Genomic DNA, 23802 nt, shown 5'->3' with positions numbered 1-23802 from the left:
ATGCCAAAGAGGAATAAGTGGATATGTGTGTGTTTGCATGCGTTAGTGTATCCATTGGTTAGTTAAGACCTGTGCGCCAGCTTTGAGTTTGGGACTGGTTGAATATCTGCGAGCCCAAATCTTCCAGTGATTTTGTTATCCCCATGAAATCAAGCATCCATCTTCATGAGGGTGCTCGCTTGCTTTGAGCAGGAGCTGAAACTATCTCAGTGCATAAGTTTGTTCATTGTCACTGTTACACCTAGAACTTCTGAGTAAGGATTTTTGGACCAGGAAATGTTTAGTTCAGGTTTATACTGTCAATGGTTTAATCGAGGCTAGGTAGTGAATATGTTTAGCAGTTGCATTGGCTGCTGGATGAATCCATCATAAAAAATGTATGTATCTTCCGATCTACCTCCCTGATTTACCTTAAGATCAGAGCTGCGTGTAACTGAAACAAAATAGGCATCTGTGGGTGAGGCCAACCCAAAAAGTTCCTAGTTGATACTGGACACCAGAGGCTGTGAGGTAAAGCATTTGGATTGCTAGGGAGGCTAAAGCTTTCATGGCATATGAAGAGGTTTACAGGTATGGAAAGAATGTTACATTAAGGCCAGGAAGAGCAGCCCTGAAAATGTCAGATAACGCAGGAAAATGCAAGATGAATTCTACAGCAGCCTTTTAATCAGGATGTTGTGTTCTGGAAGTATTCAGAGCATGTCCAAACGTGAGGAGGTCAAAGGATGGCACGTCTATTGTGCACCCCTTCTGCCATCCAATTACTTTAATACATAACAAAACCGCCACTCTCATATTTGATATACTAGTATATTTTCTCCAAGGGGGGTGGGCTCAATATACTACATTATGTTCCATCCTATGATAACCATTCAAATCTCCTGTTTACTTGCATTTCTTGTAACTGCGTCATGCATATGTTGCATCTGGCTGAGAGTTAAAACAGGAGGAAGCGAGGTGTAATAGGTGCAAATGAATATGAAACGGGCACACAGTTACCTGAAAGACTTTTGTAAGATTATGAAAGGAAGGATCATGTATATTATCTAGAATCATCTAGATCAAACAATGTGGGAAACTGGGGTATAAGCAGATTCAGATGCTGGTATTTTAAGGCCACACTCTCCTTTCTGTGACCCTGAGAGTGAGATAGTCAGACAATTCTCCTGACCAACTGCTGCGATTCTTATAAACTAAGTTCCCTAAAGTCTATTAAACATGTCACGGTTCTGCTCTCTCTCTCGTCTCTGTAGTTCTACTTAGTCCCCCCCCCTTTCAGTTGTACATCGTGATAGCAAGGTCTGGAAAGGCGGTGAGCAGAACTGTGTGTGTGTGTGAGGGCGGAGAAGTGTAAATGAGGAAGGTGAGGCAGCAGATGCCGCGTCCCGCCAGAGGCTCGCTTTGAGCAGCAAGTGAAATCTGGGCGCGACAAAACTGCTGCAAACCAACTCGGCGGGAGGCCCTTGTCCAATCACGGCCCGGAATAAAAGGGCCGGGGCGCCACGCGGGCTGTAGTTGCTCTGGAGAGGTGGGGGCCATAATGAATCTTCAGGCACTGCCAGCGAGTTCACACACACACTTGAGCACAGCATCGTTCTTGCTACCTGGCATTAACAGTGCCTAACCACTGTCACCACACACATGTATGCACACAGAGGCTGTGTGTGTGCGTGCCCACAATATTGCGATGTCGATTGACTTGTGTGTCTGTGAGCATGCAATTAGAAGGGTCTGTGTGCATGTCTTTGTGCGAATGTTACGTGTTGATACCTTTGGGCTACACCTGTGTCTGTGAAGTTTGATGTGTGTGTCTCTGTGTGACAGCAGTGGGGCAGTGCCAGGTATGAGGCTTCCTGTGTGTTTTTCTGTGCTTGTGTAAGTGTTTGTGTGTGCGTGTGTGTGTGCTTGTCTGGTCGGCGGCCATGTTGTTGGGTAGCAGATGGCACCATGGTTGGCAGGGGAGGGGCTGCTTAGCACAACTAATCAGACAGTTACGGATAGGGCAGCTGGGAGGGCCGTCGGCCAGCCGTGTGTGCATGTGTGTGTATGTGTGTACCACAGAGTGCCATGATGTTGACAGTGGTGGGCCCGTTGGCCCGGTGACGAGACCTTGCCGTGTTCTTCTCTCCTCGCTGTCGGAGTGCCCTCTCTGCCATCCTGCCTCCTCACCTCTCTCTCTCTTGCACTTTTGCTGTCTCTCGCTCTGTCTGTTGAGACCTACTTTTTATCTTTCCTACAGTTTTTTTGACTCTTAACCTCTTTTTGTCTCTCACACTGTCTTACTCATCAATGCAATGCAATGTTTCTTTCTCATTAATTGTCAGTTCATTTTGTTCATGTGACAGTAATTAAAACACAATGTGTATTTTTATCAAGCTGGGCACTAATGAATATATATATGGAAATTATTTGAACTAGGCTTTAATGAAATTGGCACTAAAATCCTTGAACAGCGACATTTCCTTTTTAATCTTAGTTGTAGTCAAACAATAGGATAATCTACTCCTTACGGCATTAGGGGGGTGTTTTATGTGTTTTCACACATGTACAAACTGGTACGTGACTTTTCTACCTTTTGTCTTCTTGTTGCTTAATTTAATGCATCCTGACTTCAGCTGGTGGCTTTGGCATGTTGTCTTCACTTGAATACTCAGTTATGTTCTGCATTACTGTGCAGTGGGCAGAGACTGAGTAAGTTGCCATCTTGGCAGTGCAGGAGTTCAACCAACTTTAAAGCATACATACTGTCCATACTGCCCAATATGTCTGAGTATTATCTGTCAGTACGCTTATTTATCATTATAGCTTAATCTGATTTGACCCTTTGGCACCGAGCACCTTTTTCTTTTTCTTTTTTGGTCTATAATCAAAATTAGTTTTGTATTATTTAATTCAATCTTGTGAGGTACAATATTGTTCTATATTAATTGTGTGCACATCTGTAATAAATATCACTCCACCTCCACACTGCCTCGAGGATGGATGGTTTAAGTTGTCAGTAGTTTCAACATGGCCAACTGCACCCTTTTGTTTGTTTACGCACGCCGTAATGGTTGATTAATGCTAGGAGAGAAGGGCCTGTTTTACTTTAGAATTGCACGAATTTAGTCCATCCCAAGTTCATGGTTACATTTAGATGCCATAAAGGTAAACCAGTGCACAGTGTAACTACAAAGACTATTAGGCAGAGTTGTAATCTGTCCATCCTGAGGGCTGGAAGTGGATAGATAGACAGATCGCTGACTGTGAGACCTCAGGCAAGATGGAGGCAAATCTGTCGGCTACAACTGTTGCCACCCCAGCCAAGTGTGCCCTGGGACACTGGCCTACATACACACACTACTGCTGGAGGACAGAGAAGGAAAGGGAGGCACCAGCCCTCTGCCATCCATCCACCATCCGCTCTTCACCTCATATGCTCATCTCTTTTCTACCTTTACATCTATATAGTCACCGTATAAAGGACTCTTCAAACTGAATAGTGTGTGTGTGTGTGTGTGTGTGTGTGTGTGTGTGTGTGCGTACGTGCATGTATGTCATCTGGTCAACTTTGTGCCTTCACACACCCCTGCTGTGAGGGTGGCAGCATCAGTGGCTTTACACAGTGGCCACTGCCTAGTAGGCACAGCTTTCATCCAACATGACAGAACCTCTCTCTGCTCTTCCTTTCTCTCTTTTACCTCTGTCGCACTTTTTTACATGATTGATCTATCCTTTTATCTTTTCATCCTCTTCATTTTTGTCCTTCATATAGCTACTCTTTGTTCTGTTCTCTTTTCTTTTCTTTTGCCTTCATTCCATCTCTTTTTCTCTGTTGCCCTTTGTGGGCGCAGCAGTGCCAGGCAGTGCCTCCTAGGTAGTAGGCTAATGCCCCCATCAGCAGATTGTACTGGGAGATGATCACAAAGAGAAGCAAGAGACAGAAGGGAGAGGGATAAGACTGGAGCAAGGTAGCAGCTGAGTAGAGATGATGTGAAAAAGATAGCAAAGAATATAATAGAAGACAAGCTTCTTCACTGTGACACTAGAGACAGCCATCAGTTACTAGCATTGGTGCAATAGATTCTGTTACAAGGCAAATACAGAAGTACAGACATTTACAGAGCGTATGCGTGTGTGTTAGGAGAGTGAGAGGGTGCATGTTCCCTCCTGCCAGTTTCCCTCCAAGCTTATAACTGGGTGGGAGGGATGATGATGCGTTTGAAACAACACCAGGTATGTCTCAGGTGTGAAGTGAATTCCTGCTTCACACCAGGAGAGAACACTCCATGTGGTTCAAACTTCATTAGTGTTAAGTTATAGGTTTCAAATGTAAGTAAGATTAAGAATTACTTTAATTATTAATCCCCATAAGGGAAATTAGATAACAAGTATTTCTTGTTCATTTTAAAACTTTTTCCTTGCTTAATTAGTATGTTAGTATATGTGTTATATGTGCACTATTATATAGCAGATATTTCTAATAAAGTTTGATTTAAATTTTTAATTTTCTGCAATCATTTACCTTCTCAGCTGAAATGGATTTGACCTCCAGCACTGCTGCATATGCTACCCACAACTATTTCTGTAGGGCACAGATTTGACACTGACGTTGAGTTCTGGGTTTCTGGATTGGGTCAGTATGAGAGCATATTGTACGTATGCTGTGTGTTTATTTTTAAAAAATCACAGATGCTTGCGCCTCCAGTCGGCTCTTCTTGTGTTATTACCATCAGTCATCTCTGCCAATTAAGATTTTTAAACTTCTCTCTTGCTCTGTTTTGTGAGCAGATAGATGATGACAGAGGCCAATCAGCGGCTAATTACTTAAATCTTGATCTGGCTTTTTTTTTCTCCGAGGGAATGTGTGCTTTTTTGTGTCAGGGTTGTGTCTATTTGTAGCTGTCTGTGTGTATCTGTGTGCATCTAGTCATCTGTAGGCAGGTTTTAAAATAAGAAAGAATAAAAAAAAATTGCAGGCATTGTCCTTTATTTGCACGTGTATGTAGAGGAAGGTGTATTTAAATTTTTTTTGCCACTTTTAACAGTTGCAGTTTTCTTTTTTTTTGGAGCACGATTGGCTAACCACTGACCTTGGTGGCGGTGGGAGGGGGCTTTAGTGCTCCTTGAAGAAGAAAAGAGGCTTGGGCCACCCGCTGTAAACAAAGTTGACTTGCCGACAGATGGATTGAATGACAGAGAGGCTAACTGAGCCAGGAACGGGCCTGGCAGCATTGCACTGAGCAGAGAGAGAGAGAGCGAGCGAGGGAGAGAGAGAGAGAAAGATAAAGGGGGGAGGGAGAGGGGAGAAGAGAGAAGAGGTGGCCAACAGGAGAGGAGGTGTGAACAGGTGCAGGGCCGCTGAAGGAAGAACCAGCAGATGGAGAGAGACACAGCCAGTTTAGTTACAGGAAAAAAAGGGTGGGAGGGAAAATAGAGGAGGGAGGAGGGAGAAATGGAAGCAGCAGAAAAAATGGATCGGCGCATAGATGAGAAACGCTCTGGACTGATATATGGACTGATATATGGACAGATATATGAGTAAACAAGCAAGAAGGCTGCATCAGGCGGCCTCTGTGTTTATTTCATAAAGTGGAACACATGAAGGGAGGGGTGTCAGAAGAAAAATGTGGAAGCAGAGTGATTAACTTGCATCACCCTGAGGTTTAATAAAAATGTGCTAAAACACATTGAGGTGCGTGTGACAAAAAAAATCTGCGCGCGATCTGCTACAAAAAACAATTCAGATGTTTATTGTGCACAGCACCGCTGATAAGCAGCACAACAAATGTTCAATATGTCACTTCATTTTCTCCGCCGTGCACTCATCCATTGTTGGCAGCGTGTGTTTAATAGGCCTACCGTCTCTCAGACCCACACACAAACAAGAACACATAAGCAGTAAGTCATCTTTGTAGTCCTGTGTATGAAACTGATAAATATTAATGATATCTGATTGATGCAGTCTATCATAAATAGCTGTGGATTCACTGGAATTCCTCCACAAGAATGAATCATCATGAGTGGCACCATTTTGAGCAGTTTAGGAGCAAACGGTTAACAGTTGTAATTTTATAGTACACTATTAGTTCATCTCAGTAAAATGTCTCACCAGATAATTGACTGATTGTATGCGATTTAAACAGCAGTGTCATTTTAGTATGTTAATACAGATGAATATAGTTAAAGCTGATACGAGATCTTGGTTACAAGGAGTGTTTAAAAAGTATGTGAAACTATCAATTTATCAAAATCTGTCATGAGTAAAGTTACCTGTACAGATGGTGATGAACAGTACTGTACATGTTACTTAAATTCTCCATCTTGTCCTCATCAGTATCTGCAATATTCTTTATTGCAAAGTGTTTTCCTGTTTGTAAGCTCAGTTCACAGCCTTGTCCCCCTGTATGTTAAACTCACACCTGTTATTTTGCCACACAGGAGCAGTACAGAGCTTAAATATGAATATGCATCAGTTTGAGGAATTGTTCTTCTCAAGTTTTCCATTTTTGTAGAAAATTATACAATATGTGTGTATATGACAATGCATTCAAAAAGTTAATCATGGCATAGTAAGAGCCAGTTTCTTTTATTCACGATAATATTTACTTTTAGTATTTGTGTATTCATGTATGTATGAGTTCAGGTTGTGTGTATATAACTGAATGATATTGTGTTTACTGAGGAGTGAAGTCTGTTTTTACTTTAATCTAAACAGCGGTCAGTGGTGTCTGGCGTTGGCGGATGTCTCCAATTCCTCCAAGTCCACCGTCTGACTCCAATTTGTGCTCGTTCTCTGATAAACCACGGCATTTGGTGGTTCTGGCGTGGGATGCCGGCTGCACCATGGGGTGCTGCAAACTCCGCGCTTGGTCAGGCCCTGGCACCCCACATCTAATGGGCAACAGCTTGAATAGTGCCCACTTAAGCAGGCAGTGTGGACTGGGCTCCCTCTTCTTCCTCACCACTCCAGCCAGCCAGCTAGCCAGCCAGCCACCGCCTCTGCCACCTCCCACTTACCCAGCAGCCACTGTACCTGGCTGGAGCCCCAGAGCCATTCCAGCCTACCTTAGGCCCCTGGCCCATGCAGCTCTTGCCATACTTATCAAGCTGTCCTACAGTGCACGAGGCCAGGCATATACAAACAGGCCCAGCTATCTGCTAACTGAACATTCAGTCTATTGCCTCCTAGGCCCAAACAAGACTTCCTGCCACAGGCGGCATCCCAGAGCCCATTCACCAATTAACTGGAAGGCCGATTATTGCCCAAGGAGAATTATACAGCTCCAGCCCCACATATTCAGCCTCTGCTCTACCCATCACCCCTAACTCTTGCTCCAGGGCTTGGCTCTCCACTGTCATCTCTGCTTTGCTCTCTGTTTTTCATCCTTTAATCTGATAGTGTTCATCAGCAGCCATTTTGTGACAGCATTTTGCAAGTAAACATGTTGAATGTGATTGGAGGTAGAAGATGGCGTACAGAAGATTGACTTGTCACCTTCGACTTGGTCTTGAATCTCTCTTATTACAAAGATTTAACTTTCTGACCCACTTAGTTCACTGTTACTGAACTTTAACTCGGTTCTTCTGGTCAGGGCTTTTCTGCTCCCACCTGTAAATGAAGGTCTTTAGTCTATTTGTTTTATTCTGTGTACTTTATTTAGTTGTACGTGCACGTTTTGGTTTAGTCGATCATTATGACCAAACAGATGCCAAATGTGTAGCTCTGTCTTTTAGCATTTCTATCTTCAGTTTTTATCACCCTCCTCTTCCTCATCACTCTATTGCTGACTGCTGGAACTTTCTGGCGGTCTGTCTGATGCTAATTGGTGGGTAAACAGGTCTGGTGTGAGCCCCCCCCACCCACCCCAATTGCACACAAAACGCACACACATAGATGTACACAAATACACACGGCCCCCTGGAACCTCTTGCAGGACCAAATGGCTGGCAACGCCTGCCCGCCATCTCCCGCTGAGCCCTGGTGTGCGCTTTGGTGGCTCAGGCTGCTGTTCAAGCCCAGCGGGGGTTCATTCACTCACACATACACACACACACATACGCATACAGACACACACACAGTCTCCTTGTGTCCCCTGCACACCCGCCACCCGCTTTCACACCCCAGACAGCAGGACAGCAGGAGAACACACACACACACGAAGGAACAGACAGACGCGGTCACTTTAGAGATGCAGGCCAAGCGCTGTAGGGGAGAAAAGTTTTCACTTAAACTGGAGAATTCTCTCTTCATTAGCGCCTTTGGACTTCAGGAAGAGTTCTGTTTATTTGTTCGTTTTTTCTGTTCTTTGTAGTTCTTTTTTTTCTTTCTTTCTTTGTCTGATTCTCTGTTGTTTGAGTGCGTTTGGACTTAGTTGAGTTCGAAAGTTTTGTTCAAATGGGAACAGAATGCAGCGTTAATCAAAGCCAACTGCACCTTAGCTCACTTCTTACCTGCTCAGTTTTGATATGTAGACAAAATCAAATGATTTAATTACTATCAAATATGCCAGCTTTCCAGCTAAACTGCTATGCAGTGATATAGGCAGTATGTAGACCTGCTGTAATTATAAATATGACTGAGCAGCTCATGTTTAGCTACATCCCTAATTTGGTGTCAGTGCGTTTTCAACAATAGTCTTACATGTGGGATGGACAGATCTCACAAAGCAGAGGAGTCTTTAGTAATAATAAGAGTGTAATAATATTGCTGCTATAGTAATTATAATGTAGCAGCACTTTGTCAGACTTCATTGTTGACTTTTAACCAGTTAGTGGATGATGCCATCTGTACATGACCAGTTTATTTTTGTGTGTCTGTGTGTGTGCCAACGGTGTTGTCGACAGCTGCAGTATCACTCAGGGGTCTTCAAGCTGACAGTGGCCTGACACATTTACCCTTCGACCCCCCAAGTCTTTACTGTCATCATCCTTTCTGTCCTCTGTCAGCGTTGTACAATGTCTGTTCTCCTCCTGCTTCCTTTCTGTCACCTCTGTGTCTCTCTTTTCCACATCACTGATCCCCTTCATGCAGTTTAAAAACTATATTTTGTACCATATTGCAGAGGCGGTTGTGTAGTGTGTTGGAATGCATTATGAATGTATTATAGTCAAGTTTATTTCTCTGATAACTGCCCTTACATTATTGTAGACTTACACTTGGGTTATTATACTTATGGTATTAATGCTCAACAATAATCAATTTAATATCTTGAAATTACTTTTTTAAATGTATTTCTGTCAGAGCTTACCAATTGAAAGAAAAACTAAAGTTTGTCTTTTTGTTTTTGTACCTGAGAGTTACATGATAGAAAGTGATCAGATTGTAGTTTTACATGAGACAGAAATCTCGTTTATCCTGTATCACTAGCAGAAGGTTAGTAAGAAGCCATTAAGTACAGATTAACAGTATATGGCAGGTGGCTCAAGGACTTGGCAGGGTTTTCTTTTACCTATGCAATGCCGTGCCTATGAATACTGTGCATTAGCAGCATCAGTCAGTATATGTGAGCTAGTACAATTAAAAATGTAAAGACATTTTCCAACAATGCATTACCGTCTTTGCTCTTCTCCACAGACAGGACAGAGAGAGTGCAGAACGGGCTCATGAAGAGGAAATTGCATCAGTGACTCTTTCAGCACAGGAACAAGCGAGAGAGTTGACTGTGAGGCTGCAACAGACAGAGGCTCAACACCTGCTGAGAGGTCAGTGCTTTAGTTCACCGCCAATGCAATGTGTTCAGCAGCGGTCTCGGGCAAGAGTACTACAAACTTCTCTTCACCTATCTGCCTTCTTGCATGCGTTCACACTTTCAGTATTTAGTTGTAGCTGTATCAAATCATAGTGCATTTGAAACCCTTGTCGGTTTATTTGGTGTGTTAAGGGTGTGTATTAAGAGGACATGGTCGCAAGTCTGCTTTGTTGGTTTTGAAGTTGATCCAATGTCATTCCAGCTACCATCTGTACCTCTATTCCTACGGAAATGTAAAGGAGGAAATCATTACTTATATGACAAGAGAGAGACAAAAAAACAATATATGTCAACTTAATGGATAAATAAGTGTGAACATACATAGATATTGATGGAGCAGGATGATATTGTGAATTTGTCTTCTTAAAATGTAATATTTTGCAGTGAAGAGCCATATGCATGCTTCGAATGATCTCTACATGGCAGTCCCACTGGGTTTACTGTAGCCCCCTTTAGTATAGAGATATGCTGTGATTTCTAAGGCATGGAAGAAACACACAGCAGAACTGAACAAGCTGGAGCAATTAGAGTCAAACTATCCAGAAGTAAAAGAGCCAAGTTAAGCAGGGTCAGCTACAGATTTACAGCCATTAAGCTGGGATGGTTTCAGTCGCTTCATCAAAGATTATTTAGCAGGGTGGATGTCTGCAGGAACAGGGTCTTGAACTTGTATCCTCCAGTTGAAGGATGCTTTTTGTTCTCACTCACACCACTGACAGGCACACAACTCATTTGAGCCGAAGAAGCCAACTGAAATGACCTCAGAAAAAGAGAACAGAGCAAAAATAGCAGAACAGAAGTCTTAAGAGAAGAATAACAGAGAGCAGAGGGAAGGTGATGGGAGCAGAGCACAGAGACCCAGCTCAGAGCTCCCTGTCTGTCTGCACAGCAGAGCTGCTGCTGTTAGCACATCTGTTGCACCATCTGGATCGCCCCCCCTCCTACCCACCACCCACCCTCAGCCGCGCTCCCACCCTCCCTCTCCTATCTTTTTATTTACCTGTGGTTCCCTTCAACAACCAGGGAGCCTGCTGGTACGCAGAACAAAGATGGAGGGTATAGAGGGAGGAATGGGAGGAGGGGGGTAAACAAAGGGTTTGTTTCTGGCTCGTGTCGGCAGCACACATGTTGTCTAAAGAGAGCTGATATCAGAGCACAGCAGGAAACTGTGGATGGGGAGGGGATAGAGGGGTGGACGTCCTTTAGTAACTCGCATCACTTCCTCTCCCTGTGCAACCCAACAGACGAGCTGGATAATTAGCTTTCTTGCTCTCCAAATCCCGCCTCTCTGTCCATCCGTTTGTCCTTCCATCCATCTATCCCCCTCTCCCTTCTTCTCTGCGCCCTCCCACCTTTTTTTCATGTTTCTTTTTTGAGTAAATGTGTACAGAGCAGCCTCTAGATGATATCAGATATTTGTTTCTTTCCGTTCCTCCCTCCCTGCCACGCTTCTTCCCTCCATCCCTCCCTCCCTCATTTTTCCTCTGTTTGTTTCCAGTGCCAGTTCTGCTGTGTTTCTGTGTCCCAGGGTTCTTTTTGGCCTACGCATGGCCAGACGCATTCAAAGCCTGTTCAGCTAATTAGCATTCTTCATACAACTTTTCCAGCACTGACCAAACTTTGTTGACTGTATGTGTATGTGCATGGCTGCGAGTGTGTGTAGTGTAATGCACTGTAGCATCCGGTTTCTGCTCTTATGCCACTGTCTCTTATGTGGCAGTGGTAGGATACTGTATACAGTGGAATAAAAAGGGTGAGGGGTACCTCACGTCAAAGACAATTACTGAGTGAGGTGGTTACATTCCTGATCACTGGACTTTACACCTCTCTCTGTCAACTTTAGGTTTTAAAAGCAATTCTGCAGATACATACTGTATATCAGCTTGCAGGTAAATGGTCTATGTCGTATAAGCACAGAGATCTACCTACACAGCTCTTATCTTTTTTTTCCCCCAGTAGTACTTACTGTATGCAAAAAAGTGTGAGCTACTTTTCAAAGACTGCGAGTCCTTGGTGTTTTTGGTTTTGGTCGACTGTAACAGAATGCCCGAGCAGGTGGATGATTCCCTCAGTCCAAACGGCAGCCATTGTTATTTTAAAAGAGCAGACATATGTTGGAGAGCGGAACGTGGACCATTTCAAAGGAATGATGAAAGCCCAGTGTTGGATTGTTCAGAAAGAGGCCCCCATGAGCGGATGAGGACGTGGCAGGAAGGGTGGAAAGGAGAATGAAAAGCAGCTTTCAAACAACAATCCGCTCCCTATCTCCACCTCAGTATTAGCCATCTCACACAGTTTTTCTACTCTTTCGATGGCTGTTTTTTCTCTGTGGGTCTCCTCCTGTTGTTGGAACAGTTTGGATTTTAATGTTAATGTTGACAAAAGCATTTTTTGGGAATACATTCAAAGAGACATATGTCCTGAATCCTGCTGCAGCATTTGTCACAATAGGTATAATTGTTCTTTTGTGTATCTAAGGTGGATGTTGTACTCTGATGGTAACCTTAATGCTATTTAGGAGGAGTCATATTTAAATTTACTGAAACTGAAAACCTATGTTTTTTTTTCTACCTAAATTGATACTTGAGGTAAACAAATGTGTGACTAAAATGTAATCCTGGGTCAACAATATAATCTATAATTTGAATTTAAGATGCATATTTAGATTTTAAAGCGCTAATGAAATCTTACACAGGGCTCATCAAGACCACTTCTGACCCAATCTCAGCTTTAAACATCATACTATATTGTGAGAGAAAACATTTGAGAGACTTCATAACCACCGTGTATTATATTACCTAAGAGCTATACCTTTATCATGAGATGTCACTCATCATTGCATTCTGTTGTTGAAGACATCTGTCTAATTCCTGGGCTACAGTCTGTTTTCCATATATGATTTAGTGTGCCACAAAATGACACTTGGCATGCTGGTCCTGGCATGCTGCAATTCTGCTACATTTGATTGCACTTTGTAGTTTGAAAGCCAATAGTTGCTTGAGGCGGTGTCCTTATTTGTGCATACAGACTCACTCACACTCAGGTTGTATAAAATCACCTGTGATTATGATTGATTGCAGTTGGAGAGTTGGATGGTCTTCTGAGTTCCCAGAATTCCCTTATCGGGAAGCTGAAGGAGGAGTGCTGCAACCTGGGGACCAAACTAGAAGACCTGACACAACACAGCAGGTCATTATTTTTTTCAGTTCCCTAATTTCCCTTTTGTCTGAACATTCATTCAGTCATACTGTATGTTATTTTCACTTGTTCACTGTGCGCTTCCTAACTCAGTGGCTTACTAATGATCCTTTTTCTTGATGAAAGCAGTTGTCTGTCTTTCGCTCTGTTGTTTATTCCCTTTATCTGTTGGATATCCATGTCATCATTTCACGAAGCATCATCTGTCCAGGCTGTTCGGACAGAACATGTCAACATACTACATACTGCTTTCCAGTCTGACCTGTTTTCTTGTTAACCTGATGCTACAGTAGTCACAGCAGGCCTGCCCAGCTCTCCATCTGGGCTGCCTGTATGTGTGTGTTTTTCTGTGTGCGTGCACTTGAGTTTGTGTGTGTGTGAGTGTATGACAGTGACCCTGGGCCCAGTGTCCTGTCAGCTGTTGGAGCTGTGCTGCGCATTAGTCACATGACAGCCCCCAATCTGGCCCTGCCAGACCACGCTGGCCTCACCAACCACAGGACAACACACACAACAAAGTATGTCATGTATTGTTTTATGGAAGGACAAGATAGCATACAAACAGCAATGAACACAGTAGTAATGTGTTTTTATGGGTAGGAGATCATACACACATGCTGACGCGCTGGCCCGAAGGCTCATACCCTACATCTGGTGTATGTGTGCGTTACATAGTTTAGCAGCAGTGTGGTGTTGGTGTGCTTTGTGCTGGGGGTGTTTGAGCTCTTGGAGTCCAAGCCCAGTGTAGCGGTTAAAGTCCTGCTGGACGGCTCAGTCAGGCTAAGTGAGATTACACTGAGACAGTTGCAGAGAGATGAGTAAGAAAGCTGATGAATTGTTTTCAGGAGTTAGTCATGCTGATTGTGTGAGACAGACTTCTACTGACTGTCCAGTAAAATGCTCTGAAACAGGACATCGAGTGGATACAAGACCGCTACGTCTGTACTGGGTGAACCTCAGGATTTTTACCCCTCCTTCTCATCTTGTGTTTCTCTTCTATATCTTTACTGTTATTTATTGAAAGACTTGATGAATAAACTTGCTTGATCAGTAATCCATTGGATCTGTGTATAGGATTTAGTAACCTCGATTGCAGACCGATATCAAGTTTACCATTTATGGTGTGAACCTTTGGTTTAACGTCAAACACAATAGTCCCTCTCTAGAAGCAGTGTTTGGACTACTGTAGAAACATGGTGGACTCTATAAAGAGGTCATCTTTGTAGAATTGAAGTCATTCTCAGTCAACAAAAACAGAATGATTTGTAGTAATCGGTGATACTTTCGTTAAATATTTGAATTCCACTTGATTTTACACAATATTTGATATTTTTTAACAATAGCGTGTGTGTGCTTATGTGTTTGTGTGTGTGTAGAAGTGAGCTTGAGCAGCTGGGATTGGAGAAGCAACACTTGGAGGAGACGGTGAGGAGTCTGAGAGCTCGTAGTTCTGATATGGAGGAACAATGTGTCCAGCACGGCCGCATGCACCAGCGCATGAAAGACAGGTGTGCAAACACACACAACCACACTGCACATACATGTCAAGGGGAGACTCTTTCTCATATTGAAATCACCTTTTCAGGACCATTCCCAAGCAAAAAGTTTTAGGCATATTTGAAGGTGATTGAAAAAAATAGTACAGTATCCTGTGCGTTTGATGTATAGATCAATTAATACAAAAGTACAAGCTGCACCTATTTAAAAAAATCTTATAAAAGCAGCAGCTTAAAGCGCGTCTATCTTTGTCTTATGCTACGTTATTTGTATGTACATGTGTGTATGTGATATGGGGGGTCTCTTCCTCCTGAGTGCGGAGCCCAGTTGGTGTGTGTCTCCACAGGGCGCCTGGCATACAGCCTGGCTCTGCCAATGTGGGCGAGGGTGTGTGGGTGTTGTTGCCCCACTCCACAGGATCTCTACCCCATGCTCCCCACACACACATACACACCCTCCAACTTTACTTTCCTCTTGCGCGCACACACAGACAGACACACACCCTCACCCTTTTCTCCTGCTCCATCGATGACACTACATATTGTCTACCACCCACCGGTGTTAACCTGTCAACAGTCACATGCTGCCAAAATACAAAGTTTACCAAGTCACAGCTGTCTACTGCCTGCGTGTGACTGTTTTGCGTGTTTCATAGAAAGAAAAACAGTCGAAGTTGTCAACCAGTGTGAAGTATGAATATTCTGTATGTTTCCGCGCATATGTTATGGTGGTATTTTTTGTGTGTGTGCGCATGTGTGTCTGTGTGTGTATGGGTTGCTATTGCATGTTCTCAGGAGGTTTAGCAGAGTAGGAATCTGGCTGCCAAAAGTGGATTGGCTGGGAAGTTGGCACCTAACTTCTCTCTTCTCCCAACTGAACCACGATAATCACTCTTGGCTTTTACTGAGTTTTATTTTCTGCTTTGACACTCAGTTTGTTGATGAATCCTCCTGATATTTAAAAAAATCTCTCGAGTTCAGTTCTACAGGAGGTCACTTCAGGAGCGACTGTTGAGCCGCTTGACCACATTTTTGTATTTTACTTGGCTCTGAACAGAAGGTGTGTTTGTGTGAGGATGGGTTGTGGCATTTATGGTTTGTTTTTTAGGTGATGTGTTGTGAGGAGGTGCAATAGAGATGAGCAAGGAGTTATGACTCACATTTATGATACACACTGCAGCTGGTACTCGTGATTGTATTTCTGGTACTGATAGTATCATAGAGATCAAAGAATACGCGCAGTATTTATGAGGACTTTACTGAAGTCTGAACTTTGGAATGTCTCATATGAGTGACTGTGTTTGTCTATAAGCTACTAGGTCATATGGCACTGAATAACATGCAGTGTGTGGGTGTGTGTGGGTGTGTGTATGTGTATGTATATATATATATATACATATACGTTAGCTGGTCCCTGCAGGCCCTGCATGCTTGGTGGCACCCCGTTGCGTCGCTCGGGGGTTAAGGTGTACGTGTTAACAAGCTGGTGCAAGTGGGTTCAATATCCAGCGCCCCGCCCCTCCCCACAGCCTCTCCATCGGCCTGCAATCTGTGCTGCGAAGAGCGGCAACAGCGCACCACGCACAAAACATTTGGAAAATCAGCTTGATTTATTTTTACATGGGCAAGCTGATTGCCAAACTACACAGGGGTTTTAGCACACAATGTTTTGCTGCACCAATTAATTATTTATTTCACTATTTCTGTGTTGCGTTTCTCTTTTTTCTGTGTGGTTGAAAACGAAGGGAGGGAGAGGAGATGGAGCAGGACATCAGTGAGATGAGATGCAAAGGCACTTACTGTAAATGGTTCAATTAAAATGGATTGTTTTTAATGAGAATTTTACATCAACAAATTATGCTTTACATTAATAATTTATGTTATGTTATGATTTACGTTAAATGTTTGTTGCATTTTAACTCTTTCACAAGCCATTTGAAACCTTATTTTTTATGGAGCTTTTATGCAATTTTTAGATGCTTTTGTGTTTTAGGAAATGCAAACAAAATGTGTAAGTTTTTATGGCAGGTTAAAATGATAGGAAATACATTCTCAATGGGGGGAAGATGATAAGAAAGAAGAATAAGAAGGCTCAGATTCTATTTTATTAGATGCAAAAAGTAAAAGATTTTTTACAATAAATTCAAAGTTTATTACAGAGATTAGTTGGTTTTGTCTGGTTATTATTATGCCAGTTGTTTAAAAAAGTTCAGTCAAAGAGTTGTTGTCATAACAGAACAAATATCTAAAAATATAAGATCGTACTGAGAACAGCACAAAAATGAATGAAATTTTATGATAGAAATGAATTAAATTTTAGGATAAATGTAGGAAAAACAGAGTTAATTTTTGGCATGAAAAAAGTTAGTGTGACTTTTTATCTGTTTTAGTTTTGCATCCTGTCACTTTCTTCTCCTCTTTGCTCCTTTCTTATGCTCCAACTTTATTCCTCTCCTCTCTTCTCCTCCTCCCCTCTGCTTCCTGTACTAAACACCATGCAACCTTTTCTCACCCCACAGCTGTTCGCAGGCTGTTTCACCAATTATCACTACGCATGTACACACTTAGGTCACATACACAGACTCACACACAGGCACATACACACGACAGGCCAGCATAACACCAACACTTACTTAACTACACATAGTGACAGCAGAGTGTGTTTGTCAGGCCTGTGTGTGTGTTCACATGGAGTGTATAGGTGTGTGAGAGAGTAGCAACATATACGCAGATGTGTCTGTAGATCCACAGGCTTCACTGGGCCATATGGCCTCCATGAAGAAAGATGGTGCATGCGTCTGGAGGAGCGCAGTGAAGGGAGGGAGGGATGAAGCAAAGGATGGAGGAAGGATGGAGGGCCATGTGTGGCATGAGCTGTGCAAGCAGTTGTTGAAGTATGTATGCCTGTGGATGTGTGTGTGTGTTTCTACCAGAGGCTCCAGGAGATTGGTTAATGGAACAAATGGTCGCGGCGGGCCGAGGAAGAAGGAACAGGCTTGCTGCTACCGCGGGCGGACAGCGAGCCTCGGGCGAGGGCTGCTTCATCTGGGCTCCTGCCACACACACACACACACACTTACATGCACACACACATACCCTCTGTCAGCCACCCCCACCCCCACCCCCAAACACACAGTGTGCTGCCATGCCCCAGAAGCAAAAGGACGCTCCTCACAAAACTTTTCATTTGCAAATTAAGTTGGCAGAGGCTGGGCAGAAGAAAACAGGACAGCTTTCATTTGTCTCATCTGTGTCTGCGCGCACACACAGATGAGACAAATGGAAGTGTGTATGTGTGATCTGAGAGATACTGAGAAAAAAGGGATGATAAAAGAGCGAGGATGTGGAGATAAAGACAAAGAAGAAGGCCCAGTGCGAGGTGCAGCGTTTACACACTTACACATATCGTTATGCTTCATATTCATGTTCCACAGACTGCTAATATTAACATCACTGCTGTCACCTCATTGCAGTACATTTTCACAAATGCATTTTACTCATTACATATACAGCTTTCTCTTCACACATTTTTGAATGTATTTTTTGTTTTTTACATAACAGCAGCTCCTTCACCATCAAGTTTTCAGCAGTTGCAGCATTGTGACGGCTTTAAATGTGACTGTACCAAATATTTCCTCAGTGTTCTGTCCAAACATGAAGAATTTTTAAAATGATGGATGTGTTTAATATTTGATCACTGTGAAATCTTTTTCATTTCTCCCACACGCTCGTGTCCTTACCTCTGGATGGCGCTGATCAGTCATCCTTCTTCCTCTTTCATCTTCCACTGCTTTTCTCATCGTTTCTCTCTCTGCTTTTGCCCAGCTGGCTTCTGTAGCCGGCAGCGACCGCAGGGCGGCCCGCTGAAAGAGCATTGTCAAACGGTGGCTTTACAGCTCTGTCACACACAAACACACACAGACGCACAGATTTGCAGCTCAGATGTCGGGCTGTAGCCAGAGGCTTGCAAGCTGGAGCGTTAACTGTGCAAAGCGTCACATCTCGAGCCCCAGTCAGTGACACTAACACTACTTCATAAAAGTACAAGGAGAGAACTCGCGCGGAAACACCTGCCCCTTCTGTAGAAAAATGCAAAAAGTAACATCAGCAGAAACACTTTAATGCTGGGAAAACATACACTCAAACAAACAAGACTTACAAAGTGTCAGCGGGCCTCACGGCAGCAAACACTTTGATATTGAATCGTTGATTTAGCAGCCTGCAGCAGCACGACACCTCTGCACAGCGATGGAATGAACTTCTGTGCTCATCCAGTCCTCTTTACAGCTCTGTGACATGAACATATATCTGGTAACACTGACTAAAAACCTTAAGTATTAAAAATTGCCAAAGAAAAAATAGCTTTTACTTTTTTTCCTTTTTAACATCATGTGAGGCAGAAGAACTGTTAAACAAAGGCGGATTGTTCGTCTGATCAAAGATAAGATGGGCCATGGGCCAATTTTTGGTTTTTATTATATTGTTTTTAAAATTCACTTCTTGTGACATTAATATGTAGCAAAAAATCTATATGCAGTTTCAAGCCAGTGTATTCTACATGTATAAAGACATGAAGTCTGTCTGCGTTAGAGCTGTGATAATGAAACAGCCTTTTAGGTTGAACACTGTAGAACATGTTTCAGGATGTTTGCATTATACGACTGATACATGGTTTTGATAAATATTTGAAGACTTTGCAAATAGGCTTTGTTCAGTATTAACATATCTCTGATGACAGTACGAGTTTGATGTGTACTTTTCATTATCTGCAAGTTGTTTTAAATTTCATTTTATTTTTCTGTTAAAAATGAACAAACGCTGCAGCACCCAAATGTATATAATGTAGCAGAAATGTCACACAACTGGATTTGAAGGAATGCTGCTTTTTAAAGCTTTATATTAAATGGTTTTAAAATTATAAGTAATAAAGACATGAATCAGTGTCACCTGTTTAGTGTTTTAAAAAAAGAAGAATGAATTATTACATTCAAAATCTAAATATCAGAAGATTATGGTCTAAATTTGTATTGTAAGCTGAGTTAAGAAAAAGCCGACCTCGAACACGTTAAGCTATTTGCACAGACACAGCATGGCACAGCACTCACTGTGGTGTCTGCTAGATAAATGATGAAATAAATGAAGAATGTGTCACATTATATTCCCGGGTTAATGTGAGGTTTTAACAAGATATTGTTCATACAAAAGCTAAATGTGGCAGTGCAAATATACATCTGGAAAAAAACAAACATTAGTAACCTGTAAATTCACTGCTGGAGAACAGCTGCTGCGAGTGTGTAATTAATGGGAAAACAGAACTCATTACATCTCACAAAGCTGCTACACAGAACATGCTAAAAGAGTGATCAGACGTAACATAACAAGGCGCCCTTCGCCCCACATTTATTTAATCATCTGTATATTTTTATTCACATTTTTATCCAACCTATTTATATTTTATATATTAATTATTGCATTCATTTAGTGTAAATGTTAAATGTCTAGAATGAGTCACAATATTCTAATTTGGTATACAGTATATGTAATATCTGTACTTGTGTATTCAGACTTTAGGGTGCTGATGTTGTGTGTGCTGGATCCTTCTCTAAACTCTCTGCAGACGCATGAAATTGTGGGCACGTTTACAGAGTAAAGTACATGTAAATGAAATTTCTGAAAATGACAGGTGGCAGTGGAAAAAAAAAAACAAAAAAAAAGAAAGTCAAATAACAGTGAGGGAATGCGTGTCGGTCTCATCCCGATCAGAACCCGCAGCATCACCAAACCATGTTCCCATGTCAAATGTGCATGTTAGCGAGCGCAACAACTGGCATGACAGGTTGGAGGAAAGGATGTGGGGCATGGCCTTCAGACACACACACACACATATATATTCTTGAGTGCAGTTGTGTGCAAGCGCCGGGGTGTGAGGGTGGTGACGGTGGGCCTGGGGTTGGGTGAAATATGGTTTTGTGTGTGTGTGGCAGCTGCAGCCTTCATGCCCCTGGCAGTGTTGTTGTAACCAGGCAAGCCGAGGCCGTCTGCATGCGTTCTTCAACCCCCTCCAGGCCCCCTGCATACTATACACACAAACATATAGGTTAAGTATTTGTGTTCACATTAAGTTCTTTGTTTATCTTGTCAGGGTCAGATTTGTCCATTATCTCTTGATTTCCAGCAGATTATTCGGTCCTTTTGTCTGCTTGTGTGTTTGAGCATGTGGTTGTCATTACAAGAAAACCACTGAAATTACAGATCTTTATTTTTCTGCATAAATTTTAGAAGTTAATGTTGCAGTGTTTTTTTAATGCACTACAAATTGTTTAGTGAGGCCTCAGTTTACTTCGGGTGGTTTCGATAATCTATTCACTGTGCAGTAAATATTCTCTTAAAGCAACATGCTCCACTGGCTGATTTGTTTAGTAATAAGAACGCACACACTCATGTGGGGCTGTTGAGTGACAGACCTGAATGCTGCTTCCAGATCTGTATCTGTTATGAGCTTTCTGTTTCTCTAACATGACGTTAGCACTTTCCCTTTGGACCATGCCTTTAGGACATATGCTCCCACCTGTAAATAAATATGCAAACACAGGCAAACACACAACAGAGTTTAGACACTAGCTGTGGGCTACGACTGATGTATACCACAGAGAGGTAGCTGCGTGCGTGTGTGTGTTGTAATTAATCTCCTTAGTAGCAGCAGTCAATAGAGAGTGCGGCAGTTCAAGGTGCAGATTGTGAGCAGGGTTTGATTATTGGGCTGTCAGGGGAAATTACTGCAAACTGCCTCCCAGCAAAACTTGCTTTTATCATGTCTGCTCGAGAGCAAAACACACACTTACAACCAGCACTGGAGGCGCTTTCAGGTGTTTTTGTGAGGAGTCAGTGTGTAGCTGTGTGTGTGTGTGTGTGTGTGTGTCAGTAAACGGTGAGATCCAGCAGGTGGTGTCCTTTCACCAGGTCAGTGTGAAAGCTCTCCTCCTCTAACCCCGATCACTCAGCCGTCAGCTTTGTTTGCGCGTCCCTCACCTGACACCACAACCTGTCAACACTCGTTTTTCACTGGCTGCAGATCCTCTTCACCCAAACATCCATTTATCTGTCTCGCCATCAGACCTTTCCATGAATCCATCCAAGCTTCCTTCACTTCTCACTGGTTCCAGGCAGCGGGCAGAGGCGAGCCAGCCTGCAGTGTGTGTGTGTTTGTGGGTTAGTGTGTGTATGTGTGGGCTAGTGTAGGGCAGTGCCTGAGCATTAAGCCGTATTAAGCCCTAATTAATGAGTGTGCCAGTCGATAGAGGCCAGTTATTGGATTTGCTGCTTTAGCTGCTGGAAGGAGCGCTACTTTAATCACACACACACACACACACACACTCTTGCACACTCCCCCACACACACGCACGCACGCACACCCCCCCCCCCCTCGCCCCTCCGAGGCAGGGTATGAAGGTGAGACGAGGTGGATTAGAGAGAGTGTGTGTTGTGTAAGGCCAGAGGTTCTCTGGCCAGACAAACTGAGGTGTGTGTGTGTGTGTGTGTGCGTGTGTGAGGTTGATTACATGTGTGCCAGGGTCAAAGCTTTTACTTACTGCATTACATAAACTGTAAGCTTACAACCTGCAGCCGCTTTAAACATCTCAGGCCACGACCGACTGATTAACTGGCAGCCTGTTCAGCCCGCCGGCCCTCCTGTCAGCCTGGTGGCATTTAACACAGTTTTCAACAGATGTTGCTGCCTAATAATATAATTTTATACACAAAGTAACTTTATAGAAACTTGTGTTTCCTTACATTTTTTCATAGGGTCAGTTTACTCTCCTCTGGAGGCTGAAAATGTTTCAAAAATGTTTCGAGGAAGGTGCAGAAATATTTTAAATATGTGTATTTATTTTTTACACAATACAACTCCACACTGACGCGGCAGTATGAACCAGTTTTATGGACTGTTTGGGTAATAAGAGGATCTATTATGTTAATTGAGAGCTTTAAAGGGGAATTTTGATTATGTTTCTGCCCATCTTACAGAGAAATGTATTGACAGCTACCTCCATCAAAACAACACTGTACACTCTCCAGTTTTCTCCTGTTAGTTCCTCTGCATTTTGTAAAATTCCTTTTAAAGACATATCATACAGGTCTAATCTGTAGTTCTGGTGTTCTGATGCAGCAACCAAATGTGGACTTCAGTCTGCCTTTTTATACAGACTGCCAGACTGACACAGGCATCTTCCAGTTGCACAGCTTTTTGTAGAGATGCTAGCTGACATGTTGATATGAATTGTTTCTGAGATGGTAGTTTCCGTTTTGTTCACCTTGGCATGATGTCTCCTGTAATGTTTCACTTCAGACAAGCAACTTCACACTCGAATCAATACCGGAGTGACTTAACGTTTATCTGTGCTCTCACAGTGTAAAGCTGCTACATGTCTGAAGGCAAGTTATCGCCACAATATCTCCAAGAGGTGCTGCTGCATTCTCTTTGATTGTTTTGAAGTGTTTGTTGTGTCTTTGTGTATCAATATCAGAGGTGATTGGATAAGGATTGGCATTTTCTCAGCGTGACTCAGATTAATTTGGTAGTGTGGAGCTTAAGGCTCTCACTCGACACATTCTCAACACTTCCCTCATCAAACATTTACAGCTCCAGAACAACAGGCTCCGTTTCTGACCTTTAGGAGCTCCGCTGTGTGTGTGTGTGTGTGTGTGCCCTGACATCTCCTGCACATTGTGAGCATCACATCAGTTGTGTCTGTACCTTGTGTCTTCGCCTCACCACAGCAGGGCACTTTCTGTGTGTGGTTGTGTTATTGTGTGACGTGGCGATGCCCCACTGTGTCGTGCTGTGCTGCTGTGTGATGGCGTAGGAGGGAGAGGCAGTGTGGGAGGACTGGAGGAGAAAGAAGTGAAAGGGGGAGGTGGCTGGTCAGGACAGCTTGGCAGCCGGCTGTAGGAGCGCCAGGCGGGGAGGGGAGTCATCGCCCACGGCCTGCAGGACTGGACGGAGCCTCCAGGTCTGAGATAAACCACCCGGTGGGCCTTCAGTCAGGATGGAGGAGAAGAAGGAGGGCAGGTTATAGCTGAGGGGACTGATGATGATGATGATGGAGGAGGGGTGGAAGAGGGCAGAGTGAGGACAATGTGGGGGGGGGGGGGGGGGGGGGGGGGGGGGTAGCAGGGAGCAGATTGTGTAGCAGAGTTGGGATGTTCACCCCCCCCCCTTCTGTCACACAGGCAGCCCTGCTACTGCCAACATGACCAGCAGGGCAGGGGCATCTGTCTCCCCCCCCAGCAACCTCTCTCTGTCTCTCTCTCTGCCCCGAGCATCTTCATCCTTCTCCTCTTGTCTTCTTGTCTGTATCCCACACATCTCTCTACGT

At 43.3% G+C, this 23802-nt stretch overlaps 1 protein-coding gene across 1 annotated transcript in view; it reads left to right on the top strand.

Annotated features, from left to right (window-relative positions):
* Positions 1 to 23802, top strand: part of LOC114446965 (serologically defined colon cancer antigen 8 homolog) — a 34158-nt gene that overhangs the window by 8364 nt on the left and 1992 nt on the right. The window contains 3 exon segments of the mRNA XM_028422887.1: positions 9557 to 9684; positions 12812 to 12920; positions 14306 to 14437. Of these exon segments, the coding sequence (XP_028278688.1) occupies positions 9557 to 9684; positions 12812 to 12920; positions 14306 to 14437 (369 nt within the window).

The sequence above is a fragment of the Parambassis ranga genome, chromosome 15, assembly GCF_900634625.1.
Source record: "Parambassis ranga chromosome 15, fParRan2.1, whole genome shotgun sequence".
Taxonomy (NCBI): Eukaryota; Metazoa; Chordata; class Actinopteri; family Ambassidae; genus Parambassis; species Parambassis ranga.
This window is presented reverse-complemented; position numbering and strand designations above follow the sequence as displayed.